This window comes from Athene noctua, chromosome 1 (genome assembly GCF_965140245.1).
Source record: "Athene noctua chromosome 1, bAthNoc1.hap1.1, whole genome shotgun sequence".
NCBI lineage: Eukaryota > Metazoa > Chordata > Aves > Strigiformes > Strigidae > Athene > Athene noctua.
Genome location: NC_134037.1, coordinates 65606571 through 65623814, shown reverse-complemented (window position 1 = coordinate 65623814; position 17244 = coordinate 65606571). Strand labels below are relative to the sequence as shown.

Sequence of the window (17244 nt, the reverse complement as noted above, 5' to 3'; positions counted from 1 at the left end):
CAGTTTCACAGAATGACATGTTGCTTCTCATCTTCAAATGTAGACTTTTAAGCAGGGCTGCCACACAAAAGTAGGCTTTTGACTTTATCTGTTGATGGTTTTCCAAGGTTGTTCCCAAACTGATAACTATTTGGGCTTTTTACCTTACTTGTAGTAAATTTCAGTATGTAGTGGTTAAGAGCCCTAGAAGTTTTCAGGGATGTAAATCTCTGAATTATAATTATTATTCATTATTAGTTACAAAAAAATTTGCAACAGCAGGCTATTAGAGCAGAGGACATGCAGCTGATGCTTCTCTGTCTCTCTTTTGTATAACCCTGTCCCTCTAATACAAGCTATTAATCAATGGGTTCAGAAATATCCTCCCTTGTGAATAAATGTAGCAAACACAGGCAGCAGACGTGCTTGAAAAAATTAGAATTTGTAAAGGTAAATGATGTGCAAATTACCATGTGGCTTCCCCGTGCATTTCACTGTCTTTGGAAGAGATACAAATAGCAATGCCTGGGCATGTGCACGCACATACACACACGTAAACAAAATCAGGCCTTCAAATTACCTGTAGTAGAAATTATTTGGAACATCATAAGAAATGGAGCTTCTATTAATCTTCTAAAAACATAAATACTGAATGAAAGCATATGTTAGATTTGAAACATTTACTATCATGTTCCTTTTGAACTCTAACAGTATACTAATGGATGTGCCAGAAAAATATGGAAGCACAGACAACCTAGAATGCCCAAACGGGTACCTCACTGAATGTGAATTAATGGTTAAGATGCACTGAAACAGAATTAGATCCAACTAATAGCAGCAACAGCCATATCACAGAATACCCTCAAAATATTCTGAAACAAAGTTTAAATTACCTGCATTGCTTTGCTAAAGAACTAAATTCTAATTTCTACATTTCCTTGAAATCGTTTGTCAGCTTGACCCTTCCTGTTACAGAAAACTTGTTCATAGAGGGGTGTTCCTCCTGTCCTCTTCGTAAATGATACTGGCATTTACGTTTACAGCTGGTGCCTGCTGGCAGTCCTGTCACACCTGCAGGGCTTCGCACTCTACCGATCTTATGTGTCTCATGTCTGCTGCTCAGAGTCACAGAATGGTTGACGCTGGAAGGGAGATCATCTGGTCTGTAGTCTGTCTCGGTGTTCCTAACACCCTCCATCAGTTATTTATACACAGTGATAAGACCTTTGCCGAGCCTTCTCTTCCCCAGGCTGAACAGTGCCAGCTTTCTCAGCCTCTCCCTGCATGACAGATCCTCCAATTCATCTTTGTGGTGCTTCACTGGACTCGCTCCAGTAACTCCACGTCTTTCTGATAAAGGGGAGCCCAGAACTGGATGCAGTGCTCTGGATGCGGCTTCATAACATGGGTTGTTAATAAACTATTAGCCCCTAATGATCTCAGTAGAAGTAGTCATTAAGGACTGTGAATTAAGAAGGCCTACAAAGTGTTTGTTAAATCAAACCAAGACTGATTCAAGGGTAGGCTCACAATTTAACTCAGCAAGCATGCACCAAAAAGAGTAACTTCTAATGAAGGTACAGTCTGAATTCCTCAAAAAGACTGATAATTTCAGTTATATTTTTTCTGTTAAGTAAATATGAAGGATAACATCTAAATCACTGATGAAAATGTGACATCTGAAAAAGTTCTGCAATTCTTTAGCTCATTTTAACATACAAACATTGAGATATCAACTTACGCAACACTTAACCAATGCAAATATCTAATCTTATTTTTATATGCTTACATTGCTTCTCCTCTTTCATTTGTTATACTTGACTGTTGTTTCAAATTAAATGACCAAACTGGTGGATTTCTGTTTGTGTGGCACCTTGATTATACAGCAACTAGCACAATGGAGATGGCAGAGGGAAACAGACATAACTGTAATGCAAATAAATATATAGAGAGTAAAGACATAGGAAAAAATGTTTAGTGAAAACAAATATTCCTTTGTCTTTCATGCAGGTCTGTCTTCAGTTTTGTATTTTAAAGGAAATACAGACTTTGGTATGGTATCATGAAACCATTTAGAGATCACCTTTGACAAAATTTGGCGTAAAAAAAGGAAAACATGTTTTGTCACAATAGAAAGGTTCACTGTTCTACAAAAGTCTTGATCATATTATTTCTGTTATTTGATTTTTACTGATGAAGACAGGAGCAGAATCAGTTTAGCTGACAAATAGTTCTATATTGTCAGGATTAAGCTGTCCAGTAGAGAAATAACTTTGCATTAAGAGAAGCCATACCAGATGAGAAAAACATCAAAGCAGATATCTGATTGTCATCAATAGGTAATTTTTGCTTATTCACATAAAGATATAGAACATCTATTTGTATCTTGATGCCATACATGTTGGTGCCAGTGATGGAAAATTTCTTCCTGATCCTGTGGAACACAAATTCATACTTTAAAATGTGAATATACTACCCTTACCTTTTGCAAACATCACAAATATATTACAGTTCCCTTCTCACTCATTTCAAGTAGCAAATATGCCTTCAGATGATAAGTACTTGGAATTTATACCCTTTTCTGCTAGTTCTCAAGTCCATCCTTCAATTAAAAGAACACTATATTAAAAAAAAAAACAGTTTGTTCACAGCAAGATGAACTTCCTCACCTTAAAGATAATGAAGCAAATTAAGCAAGACACAAAAAATCTCTGCAGAACCCAGATACTACAGCAAGCACTGTGGCTTTGAAATAGATGGCTCTGTGGACTGATCTTGTAACAAGCTCCTAACTGCCATGTAGCCATCTGACATTTGTATCCAAATGAAGGGGAACAGTGTTCTTAAATAGCTATGGGAAATGCTAATTTGACATGATTACCATGTGTACAGAAAACCAAAGGTAACAAGATATTATGGATACAGCTGATTTTGTAAACTGTTTGTACTTGAAAATCAGCACTTTAGGATTCCTACATGTTGTACTAGAAAAGGATGTTATGGATCAGTGATTTTTTTCTTGTAGTATTGAACCTATGCCTAGCGATACTCGTTTTTACAAGAGTTCTAGTCAGTTCATTCATGTAAAAATTCCCATTTGAATTCTAAATTACCTTTCTGCTGTAAGTAACAAATCCATTTATAAAGATTTAATAAGATGTCTAAGCAGGTCTGGAAGGCTAGCCTAGCTCATCACAGTATTGACTTGAATATATATGTTTTTAAAATTATCATATTTTCATTTTAATGTACTCGCTTTAAATCTTTACTTCTTACAGATAGTTTTATATAATTTTTAGAAAAACTTTTATTTTAGGGAACAAAATCCTTTCCAGGTACTGTCATAAAATGAAAGGAGCATAATTTTTTTCCTCATTTAAAACAGAGAAAATTAAGATTGTGATCTGTGATTTTCTACATATTAAGGATCAATATTGAAGGATCGAGTACGAGTCAAATTCTACTGAGTTTGTACTAAGATGAACCACCAGTGCCGTCTAACTTAATGGCACTACTTCAGTTTTTCTGTATTCATCCCTGGCATTTGATTTTTTGATTCCCTTTTCTATCCTCATTTTAGTGAATGTTAATCTCTGAGGTTACTCAGCAAACAATGTTCTTCAACTGACTGTCCTCACTCATTAGTACCAGACCTATCCCATCAGGAAAAAAACAACCAACCCTCTCAATTAGGTAGACATTGCTAATAAAGAGCAGTGATATACCAGAAGACCTCAGTCACCCACATCATGGGCAGAACAGTCCCCAGGGATAACCAGCAAGGGCAAACAAAGGTCACCAATGGCACCACGTGGTGTGCTGGGTGACTTGTTATCTGCACGGTGAGGCACAGCTAGGCAGACGTCTCATCAAGTGATGGTCTGAGGGCGGGCAAATCAGAGAGCACACTTGACCCACAAATGGCCTTCAGAATTCTGTAGAGGACATAGCTAAACAGGTCTGTAGACTAAACTTCCAGCAGGCAGAAGTACAGTTAGAACTTCACTATAAAAATTAAATTGTGGAAACAGAGTTGCCTTCCTCTTGTGTTTTTTTAGCAACAGATATATACGTATATTTATTTTCCGTCTTTGTTGCTTCTTGATAGGGCATTTCTCTTAATGAAGAATGACAAGTTTTGCTGTGCAAAAAATGCTGCTGCTTGTCTGCTTTTGGAACAGATAATGAGAGTAACTTCCAGGCTGAAACCAGTCTCTCAAGAACAGCCAAGACCTGGAAAAGTCTGAGAATACAAATATACAAATCTTATTGAGTGTTTAGTTTGTTTCCTAGCAGTTAAACTATTTCCTAACATTTAAACTATTCTGTGTCAAACTGCATCTTTTATCAAGACTTCCTACATCGTAGGGTGATATTACAAGAATAATGCACAGTTAATGTTTCAATGTGGCTGGTATGAGCTGAGGTACAAGAATAGGGAAAATAAAGAATGATACAGACCGCAAAGGCTAGAGGCCTCATGCATTGTTTGTTGTCAAACACTAATAGTCTAGTTTGATGTTTCTGAGAGTGATGTAAAACATGGGGTAACCTTTGCCTATTCCTTACTCTGGAATTCCCATGTACCAAACGCCACTGAGGCAGAGCAGATTCCCTGGGACGGCTGCCAGCACTGTGAGTACAGCTTGCTGAAAATAACTTAGTGCCAAGAAGATGCAAAGGGCAATCACTTAAAGGGAAAGATGCCATCAGAGGATTTAGCACAAGCACAAAAATACTACAGCAAAAGTGAGACATAGCGATATTTCTCTCTTTTTTTTAATTAGTTAGATATAAAATTCTTTATCCCTAGATGTAGTAATAAGATAAGTCTGTCTTTGATTTTCTGTCTTTGATTTTCTACTCTCTAAAGAAAAAGGAGAATTTCAAAAAAAGTGATAAAAGAAAAAAATGGGAAGTTTTCAGAAGTAGCGAGCAGCTGTTGTGAATGTAATATAAAATACAGACAGAAGAGAAAATATTGCATTAAGCAAAAGCTTGAGAATTTAAGGAAAAATAAAACACATATGCTTATGAGTTAGAAAAATATTTTGTATTTCTGAACAGTAGTGAAGGTAAAATATTTGCCCCAGCATGCATTCTCTAGTTCTTCTACAGAGTAAAGTGTTAGCTGAAGATAACTCTGCTTCTCCTATCATTGTGCAAATAGCATTAATTTTATTTTTAATAGAAATTCATATTATAATGAAATTATAATCAGTAACCGTTTGTCTATTTCTGGAATTACAGTGTGAAACTCTTTTGAAAATTCTGGCCTACCATTTTGTTGAAGTCTACCATAGCATGGCTGATGTGACATATTTGACATTTTGATTTTAAAAAATTCTGAGAACCTCACAAATACAACACAGGCAATGGGAGCATTAGGTGCTCCAGCAAGGCACAGGTTCCAAAATGAGCTCCCCAAAACATTTTAAAGGAGCAGATAATTTAACAAATTCTGAGTTTGGTCCTTAAAAGAAACTTCATTTAAAGGAAAAGTGTTGGAGTGACCAAGATAAGCCAGAACTTTGTTTGTATGCCTCTATTTGTAAAAATAATAGCTGTAAAGCCTCTCTTAAAAAACCTCTTTTCTTTATTCATCAATGTGTCCAGAAACGTTATCTTTCTAAATTGTAGTTTTCATGAATATATCCATTTATGCTATGCTCTTCTACAACAGTGAATGACATTGCATGCATGAAGCATGAAAAATGTCTTATAATTTCTTATACCACACGTGATAATCTCACAATTTAGGCTGACTCAATTTCATATCTGCCTGGGCTAAGACCAAGGCCATTCCCTTTTCCATGACTGGCTTTCCAGTGAATGCCTCTTCCAGCCCAGAGGGACTGTGGGAACACTGCCCAACATTCATGGGCAAGATGCAGTGGAACATTAATTAGTAAACCACCTGTGGGCTCAGCAGGTACTTGACTCAGACAGGCATTGAGGGCAATTTAAGGGACCAGCTGAAAATTACACCACCACTGACTTTTCACAAAAGCTTTCTAGATCTCCTTATCGCTGGAATCTACAGGTATCCATACCTCAGAACCACCCTATAACTCTCTATAGTGCAGATTATTTGTAGCCAGCACAGACAAATCTGTACTGTCAAATGTGAGGGTAGAATATGTTGAATCTTATCTCCCAACAGCAACCACAGGAGCAAGTGTGTTGACAGTATTATTCATATTTGACTTTTTAATATAAATTAGCTAAACCAATTTTTTCTCTCTGCTGCACTCAAGTGGCACGTCTCTGCAAAATTCAGTGTTACCACAACTCAGATCCCAGGTTGCCACAAAGGATGACTTACAATAGTGACTTTATAAATTAATTATTGTCTCGTATATTTGCAACATGGACAGGAATTTCCTGGTTTGTTCAAAGGCATTAGATTTGCTTGCATTGAACTTTATTAAGTGTAAAATGGTCTAGTTAATGAAGAAGTTGTTAACATCAGATTGTGACTAATTTTCTGTCTGCTACTACGAGAAACAGCATTAGTTCCCGTGCCAGAACCTATAAATCAGTGTGGTAAAAAGGTAATTTTTAGACAAGTGTTCTCATTAGAAAATGAGGGTAACAAAGAAACAAAAAGGAGAAATGTTCCTTTAATATAATCTTTAAAAAAATGTCTCTAGAAATTCAGAAAGTAATGCAGAGGCTTTTGAAGTTCTCCTAAAATGGGAGCTGAGGAAGGTCAGCTGTCAAAGTACTGTCAACAGATGACAAAGGGTGGCTTCATAGCACTGAGATCTCTCTGCTAATTGTTTTCTATGTTTTAAACGTCTGTACCTTTTGAGACTTCTTTAGAGAATGGTTTATTTGCAAACTAATTTTCATCAGCTTCATAAAAAGGTGTAATGCCAAACACAGATTGACATTAAATGCTTTTTGCTTTATTCCTTTATGAAATATGAAATAATTTTTACTAATACTTGAAAAACAACAGAAGTCATCTCAGGCTTGTTCACATTAGTAGTAAATATGATTAAAAGTTAAAAAAGGATTAACCAAGTGCTGCTTCGTGGGTTTTTAAACTAAACTGCAGTTGTGTATTAGGTGGTCCATAGGAATGTGAGGTTGCCCCTCCAAGAGCCTTTCTGACCATCTGATATGTTTAAACATTATAGTCCTCTCTTTCTCATATTATTTGATTTAAAACAATGGTTTATAGCATTTAAGCAAAAAATAAAAACCAACCCACACTGCTTTACTCTGCTAGAGAAGAACTAAAGGGCTAGATATGGGGGAAGGATGAGAAGAATAATATATCTGTGGTGCATGTGCAAGCCTCTTTTTAAAGCAAGTGTGTTTCACAGATGAAAATAAGCACTACAAGGAAATCTTAACAATCTTTTCAGCATTATATAGTTATATAGTTATCACATAAATAAACCATGGATTGCTGTTATTTTTTTTTTTTTTTCACTTATTTAAAAAAAAAACCAACCAAAAGTACTACTAGATCTACTGGGAGAAGGGTGAGAAGAGGGTTGCTGAAAGATTTGGACATTCAAGAGTTCAGTGACCTCTGAGCTTTCAATTCAGGCACTATAAAATAAAAAGACCTAAGCAGATTTTTCAAAACGGTCACCAGATTGGAACCAGATTTTCAGTCACCTTTACCCACTAGCAGGCACCCAAAGCAAGCAAAGTCTCTGTGCCCCTCAGTCCTCACAAGCAAGGTGGGAATTCCTTAGTAGTGGTGAGATATTTTTTCTGCTCAAAATATATCTGGGCTTTCCTCTTAAAAGCTTGTTGGAACAAAAGCTGTTCAGGAGGAGGTGCTCATTTGGAGAAAACGCCCATTAGAAAGGTTTCTCGGGTCCAGGACAGAATTCCTGCCCGAAACAACCTTTGTGTGCCACTTCAGCAGTGGAGGAGCTCTGGTTTCACGCCATGGCTCAGCGTGGGGCAGCGGGCTGTGGGCTCCTTCTGCCAGGCCCTGCGAACACAGAGTTCAACCCTTGGGGGTCACTGCAGTGGTAATCCACCCTAGGAAAGCCAACACAAGCAGAGAGGGAACTTGAATGTTTTTCTCTCATACCCTCTTGAGAGCACTAACCACAGGCTGTTGGCTACTTCTGTCTGAGGTAGAATGGGAAAACATTACCCAGGCAAGCTCTCGTGCACAGCAGTTTTTCAGATCTGCCCATTTCATTTAGATCCTAAAGTGAATTTGAGTTTTTTGAAAGCTTGAACAATTCTATCATCTTTGATGATGATATATAGCACGAACTTCATTCAACATACTCATGTTACACTGGTTTTTATTACCATACTATTACAGAGGTTGTATTTTGGTAGTGGATAATATTATTACAAATATAACTTTGTGGTTCAAAGAGACAGGATCTTACAGCCTTAGTAGATGAAAAATATATTTTGTGATACAGTGCAGTACATGTTGGTCCCTAAACAAAATTATTTCCCTGTTATTCCTCAGCTTTTAAAATTATTACTTACATAGCTGTGTCATTGAAGCAGATCATGGTCTATACTGCAAACAAGTGAGATCAGCCCCCTCTGTATTACAAACATATATACTTTAGCAGATGCAAGCAAAGCTAAAAATTAACTGTGAGCTTGTGATTTCAAATAAAATCTGGTAAACACTTCCTTTCTTCCTGTGAGAAATGGAAGGAGAAGGGAGGTTTAGAGGATGATGGAAGGGAAAGAATGCACTGCAGCTTCTCCGGAGTCATCAAAAGCAGCCGACGGTACCGCAGTGCTGAGGAAGTTGTGGGAAACTGGTTTGAAACAGGTATGGCAAAAGGCTAATGAGCCTAAAATTTGATCTAACTGGTGAAGAGAAGGAGGGCTTATAAGACTGGGAAGCTCAGCAGGTCTGATTATTTCACAGATATAAATTGGTGGAGTCCTATTAATGTCAGCAAAATCATGCCATTTTACACTCTCACACACTGGTCCAATTTGAGTCGTCTTTTTATCTTTCAGTTGTTCAGCTTTTTAAAGCAGTCCTACAAAAACAAAGCAACTGTGCACCTGAGGAATTTGCTTGGTGAAGAAACACATTCCATTTTTATCTTTCTAGCTGGCACATATAATTTATTCAAGAAAACGCGGGGGGTATTTTATTAAAAGAATTATAGAATTTGTAAAATATATTTTCAGTATAGTAGTTCTCTCTCTGCAGTATATTATTTTCCACTTTATCTAGTATTATAAGGGCACTGTCAAGAAGGTTTTTTGGTAACAGTGTTCTCAGATCTGCTAAAGCATAAAACAACTCACTGTCCTCCCAAGCCTTGAACAGGCAAAAAACTCCCTCCTCTCCTTTGCTGATGTGTGCAAGTTCTCCTTTATTAATCAGGACTAATTATTGTTTTCCTGGCTGTCTTACAGTCTTCTAATGACCATATAGATTAAACTGGAGATACACTGCCTAATTAAATTTATGATGGCCGTTCTGATGCCACTTGAACATTGTTATTAATAGACACACAGATATTACAGCAGTGTGTGAAACAGAAAGGCCTATGAATAAGTAATACAGACCCAAGTAATATATCAACATCTGAAACAGAAAGGGGCAGTAGCCTGTTTCAACATGGTTGCCAGTTCACACAAAGCCAGAAGTGTGCTTTCTCCATGAAGACCTCATGCATCTGCTTTCATCTCTCTCTGGGTGTCTATGTAGAGTTCTCCTCCTTCCCAGCAGCCTGGTACACAGCAGGTCCTCATTCCATCTATATAACTTTCTCAGAAGTTTAAAGCCAAGTATAAGTGGTAAGTTGAGGGAAAGGCAAAACCAAATGTCAGCTGTTGCCCTTATTTAGTGTACTTCAGTGTGCAGCTGCACACATAAGTAAAGCTCATAGCACCGCTACACACTCAGTTCCTCGTGGAAACTGGTGCTCTTCTACAGAAATATTAAGCAGATGCTGGCCTCTGGGGCTTTCAAATCAGAGGTCCTAGTTCTTGTTCTATACCAGGATCGTCACACATAAAGGGGAAAAGAGCTACACCCTTTGGATGACAGCTAAATGCCTGGGAAAGTACTAAGGTATTTCATGCCAGTATGTGTTCGTTTGTAAAGCACAGCAACCACCTAGGAATTGTCATCACTCTTTCAAGGGATAAGTCCTTGCACACTAATGGTAGGTCTACCACCCCGTATTAGGACAAACCCCAGAGCTTAGCCAGTCTTCACAAGCACTGCAGGAAGTGTACTGTGGGAAAAAGGTTGGGTAGGGGGAAAGAAAGAAAGAACATGACAGTACACATCCTTTCTTTCAGGAGGAATAAAGGGCAGTTTCCAAAGGGAGCAGAAGTGATTACACAGTAGCTTAGTATCATCCTCCAGGAGTTGTCTAGTTGAAGCTGAGGTTTTTTAATTCACTTTTACAGATGTCTATTTCTCTGAGCCATCACTGAGTTGCTGAATACTGCAGCCAAAACATGCCTACCTCCCACTTTATCCTCGGATAGGTAATGATTGTCCTTTCTAAAACATCTTTCCTAAATCCAGATGGGTTATCATAGACTCTGCTATGAACAAACATGTAGAAAACTGTATACAGATCCCGACAGCAGTTGCTCTACAAGTGTGTTTTTCTGCCTATGTGACAATTAGCTAAACTTAGTTTGACAGAAGATTCTGTGCTCTACTTTTAAAAACTTTACACTGCCAGCATTAACACATGCCACAGTGAGATACTAGTTGGTGAGTTTTCTCATACCAGGAATTTTTGTGGGCAACTAGTGTAAACCTACCAGCTGAGGAAAAAAAAATACCTCTGCTACTATCTTCTTCTAAATATTTGTTTCTTATTTTTAAAATAACCTACTCAAAGAGAAATAAATCCTGATGTTTGTATCTGCGTGCAATTCTTTAGCTAAACTATAACAAATTTGTCTCTGTGTGTGACTGGGAGAATCCTAACTGCTCCTCCCCACCTATTAAGAGGGAGAGATCATCAGCTATGTTTATCCATCCAGGCAACCTGGATGTCTTTTTTGGTTCATAGTAAGCTAGCAGAAGCATATCATATACCACCATGAGACTATGTGGTTTAAATAAGTAGCTAAACTGAGTTCTCATCCATCCTCACTCTCAACTCCCACTGGGAGGAAGAATGGAATAAGGAAATCAAACTCAATAGGGTCCTTTCATTAGTTTAATTTCTATATTTCAACACTGTTTACATAACAAAACGATAGCTATGATTTTTTTTTTCACTAAGAACAGAACAAGTGAAAAATGTATATCAAAATTACAGCATTGATGGACAGCAGATACCACACTATTAAATGTGTGCAAAAGAAATGCTTAAATCAGTCGATTGGTTTTTTTTGAGAATTGTCTCTGCACCAACTTTTGACTTACAGTTTTGCCACAGTAGTCTGGCTTCTGGAACTGCTCTCTCTTCTATCTGATCTGGCTCTGATTTGTTAATTTTCTACTTTAAAACTGGAGGCTTTAAAACAGATAGCTATCACTAGCCCAGATCTAAGCACTGTGAAGCCTAGCAATGTATCTCCTGAATCCCACAGACTGTTACAGGAGAACAGAAATGATAAGTTCAGATGTTCAAATATTGTTTTCTACTGCAATTTTCTTGGAATGCTACTGTAGTAAGAATAATAATAAAAACTAAAAAGTGTTCTAAACAATTTTCACAAACATACAGAAGAATTCTTTTGGCTAAAAAATCTTTCAGAATTTGACTTTGCATTTTAAATTTCTATAAATTGATTAAATAAATTGTCTTAAATACAACATTTTTTTTTTTCTCTCTTGTATTTATACAAAGCTAATACTTCAGACCTGGAAAATACCAACTACCATCAGAAGACACATTTTTTGATTTCCACTCATTTACTGTGAAATCACAGAAAAATGTTACCAGCCACCCTCATCTGATTGCTTATGTGACGCTTGGCTTTGTGGCCCAGCTTTTTAGTTACTGTTGTTCATCTTTAGCAGTCTAAAAACACTCACCAGAGAAAAAGAAGGCACTGGAACTTCTGAACTGCTTTGGACACTTAAGACTACGTGTCTGTGTGTCCCAGTGCCCCCAGGGAATAAACTCCAAATAACATCAGATCCACATCCTGAAGCTTGTGACTGAAAAGTGCAATTTTCACACTAGATATAAAGCCACTGAAAGTATAAAAAATGATGTCCCTGCTTTCTGGCTGAGGAACAAGAAAAGTGAATGCTGTAATTCCAACATAGAGAGTCCCATCTTCCACCCAGTATGGATGTGGGAGGAGAAATACTGAGCCATCATTTCATTACAAAACACTTAATTTTCTTCTGGCAGCTGGTAGGACCCCAGCTGTCCCTTTCACTTTCACCCTGTGACAAACACATGGAGTGCTGTAATAATTGCAAGCACGAAAATGGAGAAAAGATGAACAATAGTGAGTTGCTAAGAATGCTCATTTACATGGGATGTTTTCCTGGCTGCTCCAAATCACTTGTTTTTCCGTTAGCGCCACTGCATCAAGAGCTGTTGGCCATATATCTACCTTGATTAAAGGACAAATTAGGTCTTAAAGATTTTTATGATTAAATAGAGGTGTCAGGTTTTAGTCTATTGACAGTAATGGCTTGGTTAGTAGCAGGTATTTCTGCTTCATACAGCTCCTATAAAGGAAATTACCAGTACAATAGAAGTTTTTTCCCTATGAGATTGAAAAATCACAAGAAAACCATATATACGTCACAAAATTTCAATTTTCAGACTGTTTCTCATTAAAGTATGCTTTAACTATTGGCAGAAGAACCATGGGGTGAACGAAGAGAAACTACATCTGATTGAATGTCTCAATTATACTTCATAATTGCAATGAAGACACTGGAAAATCAGTCTGCTTGAATGACCTACCTAGAGGTCTGGTAAGGGCAAGCAGAAGGCTGGGTTTCAGAAGGGATAAACACATAAACAGGGAGGAAGGGGAGGAAACAGCTGCTGTTACAATGGTATATTTATATACTAGTTTACAGAACTAAACATTTCACAGTTTTAAAAAGCGATCTGCAATACACTGGATCAGACTTAGCAGAGTATGTCTTACTCTGCTGGAATCACTAGAACTTCACTGGTGACAACTCTTGTCCATGCTACAGAAATAAACTCAGAATGAGCAGCCACTCATATCACATGAAATTTCTACAACAGAATTCTTTTTTGAGACAATGTGACTGCAAGCATCAGTAAGTGTTTCACCCACTGCAGAGATGCCAACCTTAAACTGCATTTCGTTCTTGATGCCGAACTGAGAATATTCAGAGAAAGCACTGCAGAGAAACTTTTCTTACTAAAGTAGAAAAACAGTGTCATTTCCTCAGCTAAATCTACTTAGCATATTTACTATTAGTATCACCAGTAGTAGTTGCTACGGAACACAGATGCAGCAAAATGTAGGTTGTAGAGCTTAAAAACTAAGCTTCTCTAAAAATTGCTTATCAAAAAAAGTGAATAATTTAGTTCTAGGAAATGATTATAAACAAATGTCTTACAGATTGTCTTTTGGAAACTTGGATATCCTCATGTAGTTACGGCGCTGTTCCTTACAGAACAGGCTGTAGTCCCTACAGACTGAAGCTTCTCCTTAGTCAAATTTGCTAGTTAATCATCTAACAAATATTATAATAACCTTTCTAAACTTGGGGCTAGAGAAGCAGTGCTTTAGTTTTTGAAAACAGCTGGCAGCTCACGTAGTAAGATTTTGGGGAGGGCTGAGGAGGAGAGAATGGCATGGAGATTACAGAATCAACTAATGAAGATTGACTTTGGGTTGTTGGAAGATATGAAAAAAAAAAATATCCTCAAATATCTCCAAAGAGATGGGACACTAAAGAGGTTATCTTTGACAAGCCTCTTTGTTTCTGCAGTCATCTGTGAAGATACAGCAAAGGAAATGGAGGAGCTGCAGTTATGCATTTGCAATACACGAAGTCCTTGTTTTCCCACTAGGCACTGCAGAATAGCAATTGTCCATTCACAGCACATATCACATCCTCTGCATTTCAGAGCTAATATTTTTGCAGTCCTTAAGCTAGCATGCTTCAGTCTAGTGTAGTTAATTTTTGTAACCCTTTGAGGTGCATTATATGAGGTAGGTGTGCTCATGTTCTGTTTCTTGTTCTATAATTTGGTTTTTTTCAGGTATAATTTTTAAAGTCAAACTAAAAGATTTTCAAACTGCAGAGGGTTTATATCTAGAGTAACATTTCAAACAGAGCTGTAAAAAGTCTCGCTTCACAAACTGAAGAAATATGAAGACTGCCAGTTGTTGGGCATACCTGTATATTACCCCAATTAACAACAGAAACTGGTTGTGATGGCTAAAATTATTTTTAAGGCCACTCATACACACACACACAAGCTCTGACAAGTGGCTCCTCCTCTTATATTTTAGAATCACACTCCTCAAAACAATGTTAGTTTTATGCTAGCAGTTGCTTTCATTTCCTGCAGCACACACTCTCCACTGTAATGCTGCAATACTCATTCAAGGCAGATCACTAGCTCAAATATGAATCGAACCTATATGCCATCAAACAGATGTCAGGCTACATTACTTCAACTTCCAAGCAAATTTCCACTTTTTTTCTGTTTAAGTAGCAAAAGCTATCTGAAAACTGGTGTTGATACAAGATGATCAGCTCCCTCCCTTCCCACTGAGGATCTGCTTGTAAGTCAAAGTGCAGGCAGCTTCTTAATTTTGAACTTCGGAACCCAAATCAAGTAAAGCAATCTAAGCATGTAATAAAAAAAAAAGATGTGGTACATGTACTCCTAAAAATGAGGCCGATATTCTTTTCTGCTTGACCTGTTTATTTCCAACTCTCTCCTCTAACTCTCAAACTCACAGCCCCCTCAGGATAAAACTGAGTTTCTGCTTTTCTTTTCCCTTCATCTAAGCCAGCCAAGTCCCAGGTCTCCTCTCCTGCCACAGAGCAGTAGGAAAACATATAGAAAAAGCAAGCACACTTTCCTCAGTGCTGTCAGAAAGGACAACAATAACAGATTGTTTCTGCAATCTTCTTTCGCCATCAAATGGTTAAATCAACAGAAGTTAAAATTTTCATCTAGTCCGAATAAAGAGAAAAAGGGAGGAAATTCAAAAACCGGTTGCTGTAGTAACAATCACCAGTAAAAATATTTTCCACTAAATAATAGTATTATCTCCCTCTCCCCCTCACATTTTTAGTTCCCCTTCAAAAATCATCATGCTGCCTCTTTTAGATTTGCTGTACATACCTCAACCATTAAACAAGACATTTAACCATAGTGGCAGTTCTGTGACCTTTGAATGCCGTGAAATCTCTAAGCGGTGCAGCTTGTTCATGAAGACTTGTACTGCAGAATCCAGTAACTGCATCCAGGATTAGGAATAGAGTAAGTAACAACAGCAAACCAAAATGAAAAAAAAAAAAAAAAAAAAAAAAAAAGAAAAAAGAAAGAAAAGAAAACCTCCCCAGGTCCCCCAACCCAGCCAATAAAACCACCTTAAGAAGCAAAAAGACTCGGGAAGAGAGTGCACTTTTCTGCCAGTGTAGGGCTGGGGTAGCGCGGCGCTTGCTGCAGTGTGCCCGCCCGTGTTCGGGAGCCGGGGCCGGGCAGGGCTGGGAGGCGCTGGCAGCTGCCACGGGCGGGCGAGAGCAGACCAATCCGCCGCCGCACTGTCAGCTCCGTGCAGTGAAGCCTCTTCTGTTTATGTTTCCTCATTTCAGGAGTGACGTCAAAGGGTTTAGTTTTTCCTCTGCATGTGCTATTAATTTTAAACGACTGCTATGGGAAGAATGTGGCAGCGATTTAGGCAGGCTACCCTACTCGAAAGAAACCGGAGTCATGATTTAGCTGTCCTGCATTTAGCTTAGAAATATTTTATAATGAGAGGTACCAGAAAGATCCAAAATACCCACACAAAATGGGGAGAGGCTATAAATACGCTGATATATATTGTTCTTAAATATACCCAAGATGTTTCCTGGTGAGAGATGGGTATCTGTGTGGGTCGTGCTGCAAAATCAGACCTGATCCTGCCCTTGCCCTGAAGTAAATAGGGAACTGCTCTCTAAACTCGGTGGTGTCACACCCGTGTAAACCTGGCAAAAGAGATAAAACTGAGAATACTGCACACATCCCTTGATCAGTCAGCAGTAGCCACATTGCAAATTAGCAGACTTCTTTCACCGCCCCCTCAGACTCACAGATGCAGTCACCCTGAAGGTCGGCTGCTCTGGGCAAACACCAGTTTGTTCCACTGGCAGATCGCAGCCCAGCTGTGCTCGCCTACGAGCTCCGCTGTGGACCACCACACAGCATTTTATTTCATACCGAAGTGCTTGTCAAAAGGCAAGAGGCAATGGTGAAGCCTGGCTTCCTCTATCACCGCATCATTGTCGATGGAGAAGCTGTGCAGCTGAGGCTTCAAAAACCAAGTCAATTAGCATGGGCAACAGAGACCACAACAGCACAAGATAATTGATAGGAGGTCAGTTGACAATGTTAACTGTTTAGTTATCTTCATAAATTTAATTTTATCGATCTGCTCTTCTAAGATTTCCTTTCAAAGAGATTGGTTTATGAGGCTCAGTTAATTCCTAAAAAGTCTTAACAGTTTAACGTTTAATTCTAAACCATACATAAATGCTTTTGAAAGTGGATAGGCTGACAGCTCTTGAGAAAGAAATTTCTCAATGACCCACAGAACATGTACAAAAATAGTAGAAGTAATAGGAACTTCTCCATGACCACCAGTTGATGCTACTGAAATGTTACTCCAGAGCAGGCAAAATATTTATTTTTTTTTTTCTCACTGAATAGTCTGCCTATGCTATCACTGCTGATGTAATCAGCTCCAGCAACAAATGCAAAGGGTTATGGTGCTGTAAATGCTTGAATAACAAAAAGTGTTAAATAAGTTTGATATTTACAAAATCAATTAGAGCTCATTAAGTTCATCCAACTGTACTTAGAGAACTGTATGAAGCAATCTGGAATGCATAAATAGGAATATTATTTGTAGTACCCAGAAAATCATCATGTTAATCTTCACACAGCATTGTTGAGGGGGCAGCTGAGTATTGCGCTTTAGGAATTGCACCTCAGGGACCAGCTGTGGGAATGTCAGTTGAAAATGATATGGGTTCCAGTGAGAATGATCTGGAACTTGCAATCTGTGAAGAAAGCCTGAGACTGACATTGTTTAGTCCAAAGGACCTATATAAAGGATACATTTATCTAAAACCCCCCCACCAATACTAGA

General features: G+C 38.1%; 1 protein-coding gene across 2 annotated transcripts in view; it reads right to left on the bottom strand.

Annotated features, from left to right (window-relative positions):
- PDE7B (phosphodiesterase 7B) overlaps positions 1–15666 on the bottom strand; it is a 179824-nt gene extending 164158 nt beyond the window's left edge. The window contains exons 1-2 of one of the 2 annotated variants that reach the window (XM_074896377.1): positions 15482–15666; positions 15234–15348 (exon numbers count right to left, since the gene is read on the bottom strand). In XM_074896377.1, the coding sequence (XP_074752478.1) occupies positions 15234–15254 (21 nt within the window). In that variant the 5' untranslated portion in view covers positions 15255–15348; positions 15482–15666. Of the gene's footprint in view, positions 1–15233 lie in introns of both variants that reach the window. The other variant, XM_074896376.1, reaches the window with a different exon arrangement.
- Between the last annotated feature and the right edge of the window lie 1578 nt (positions 15667–17244).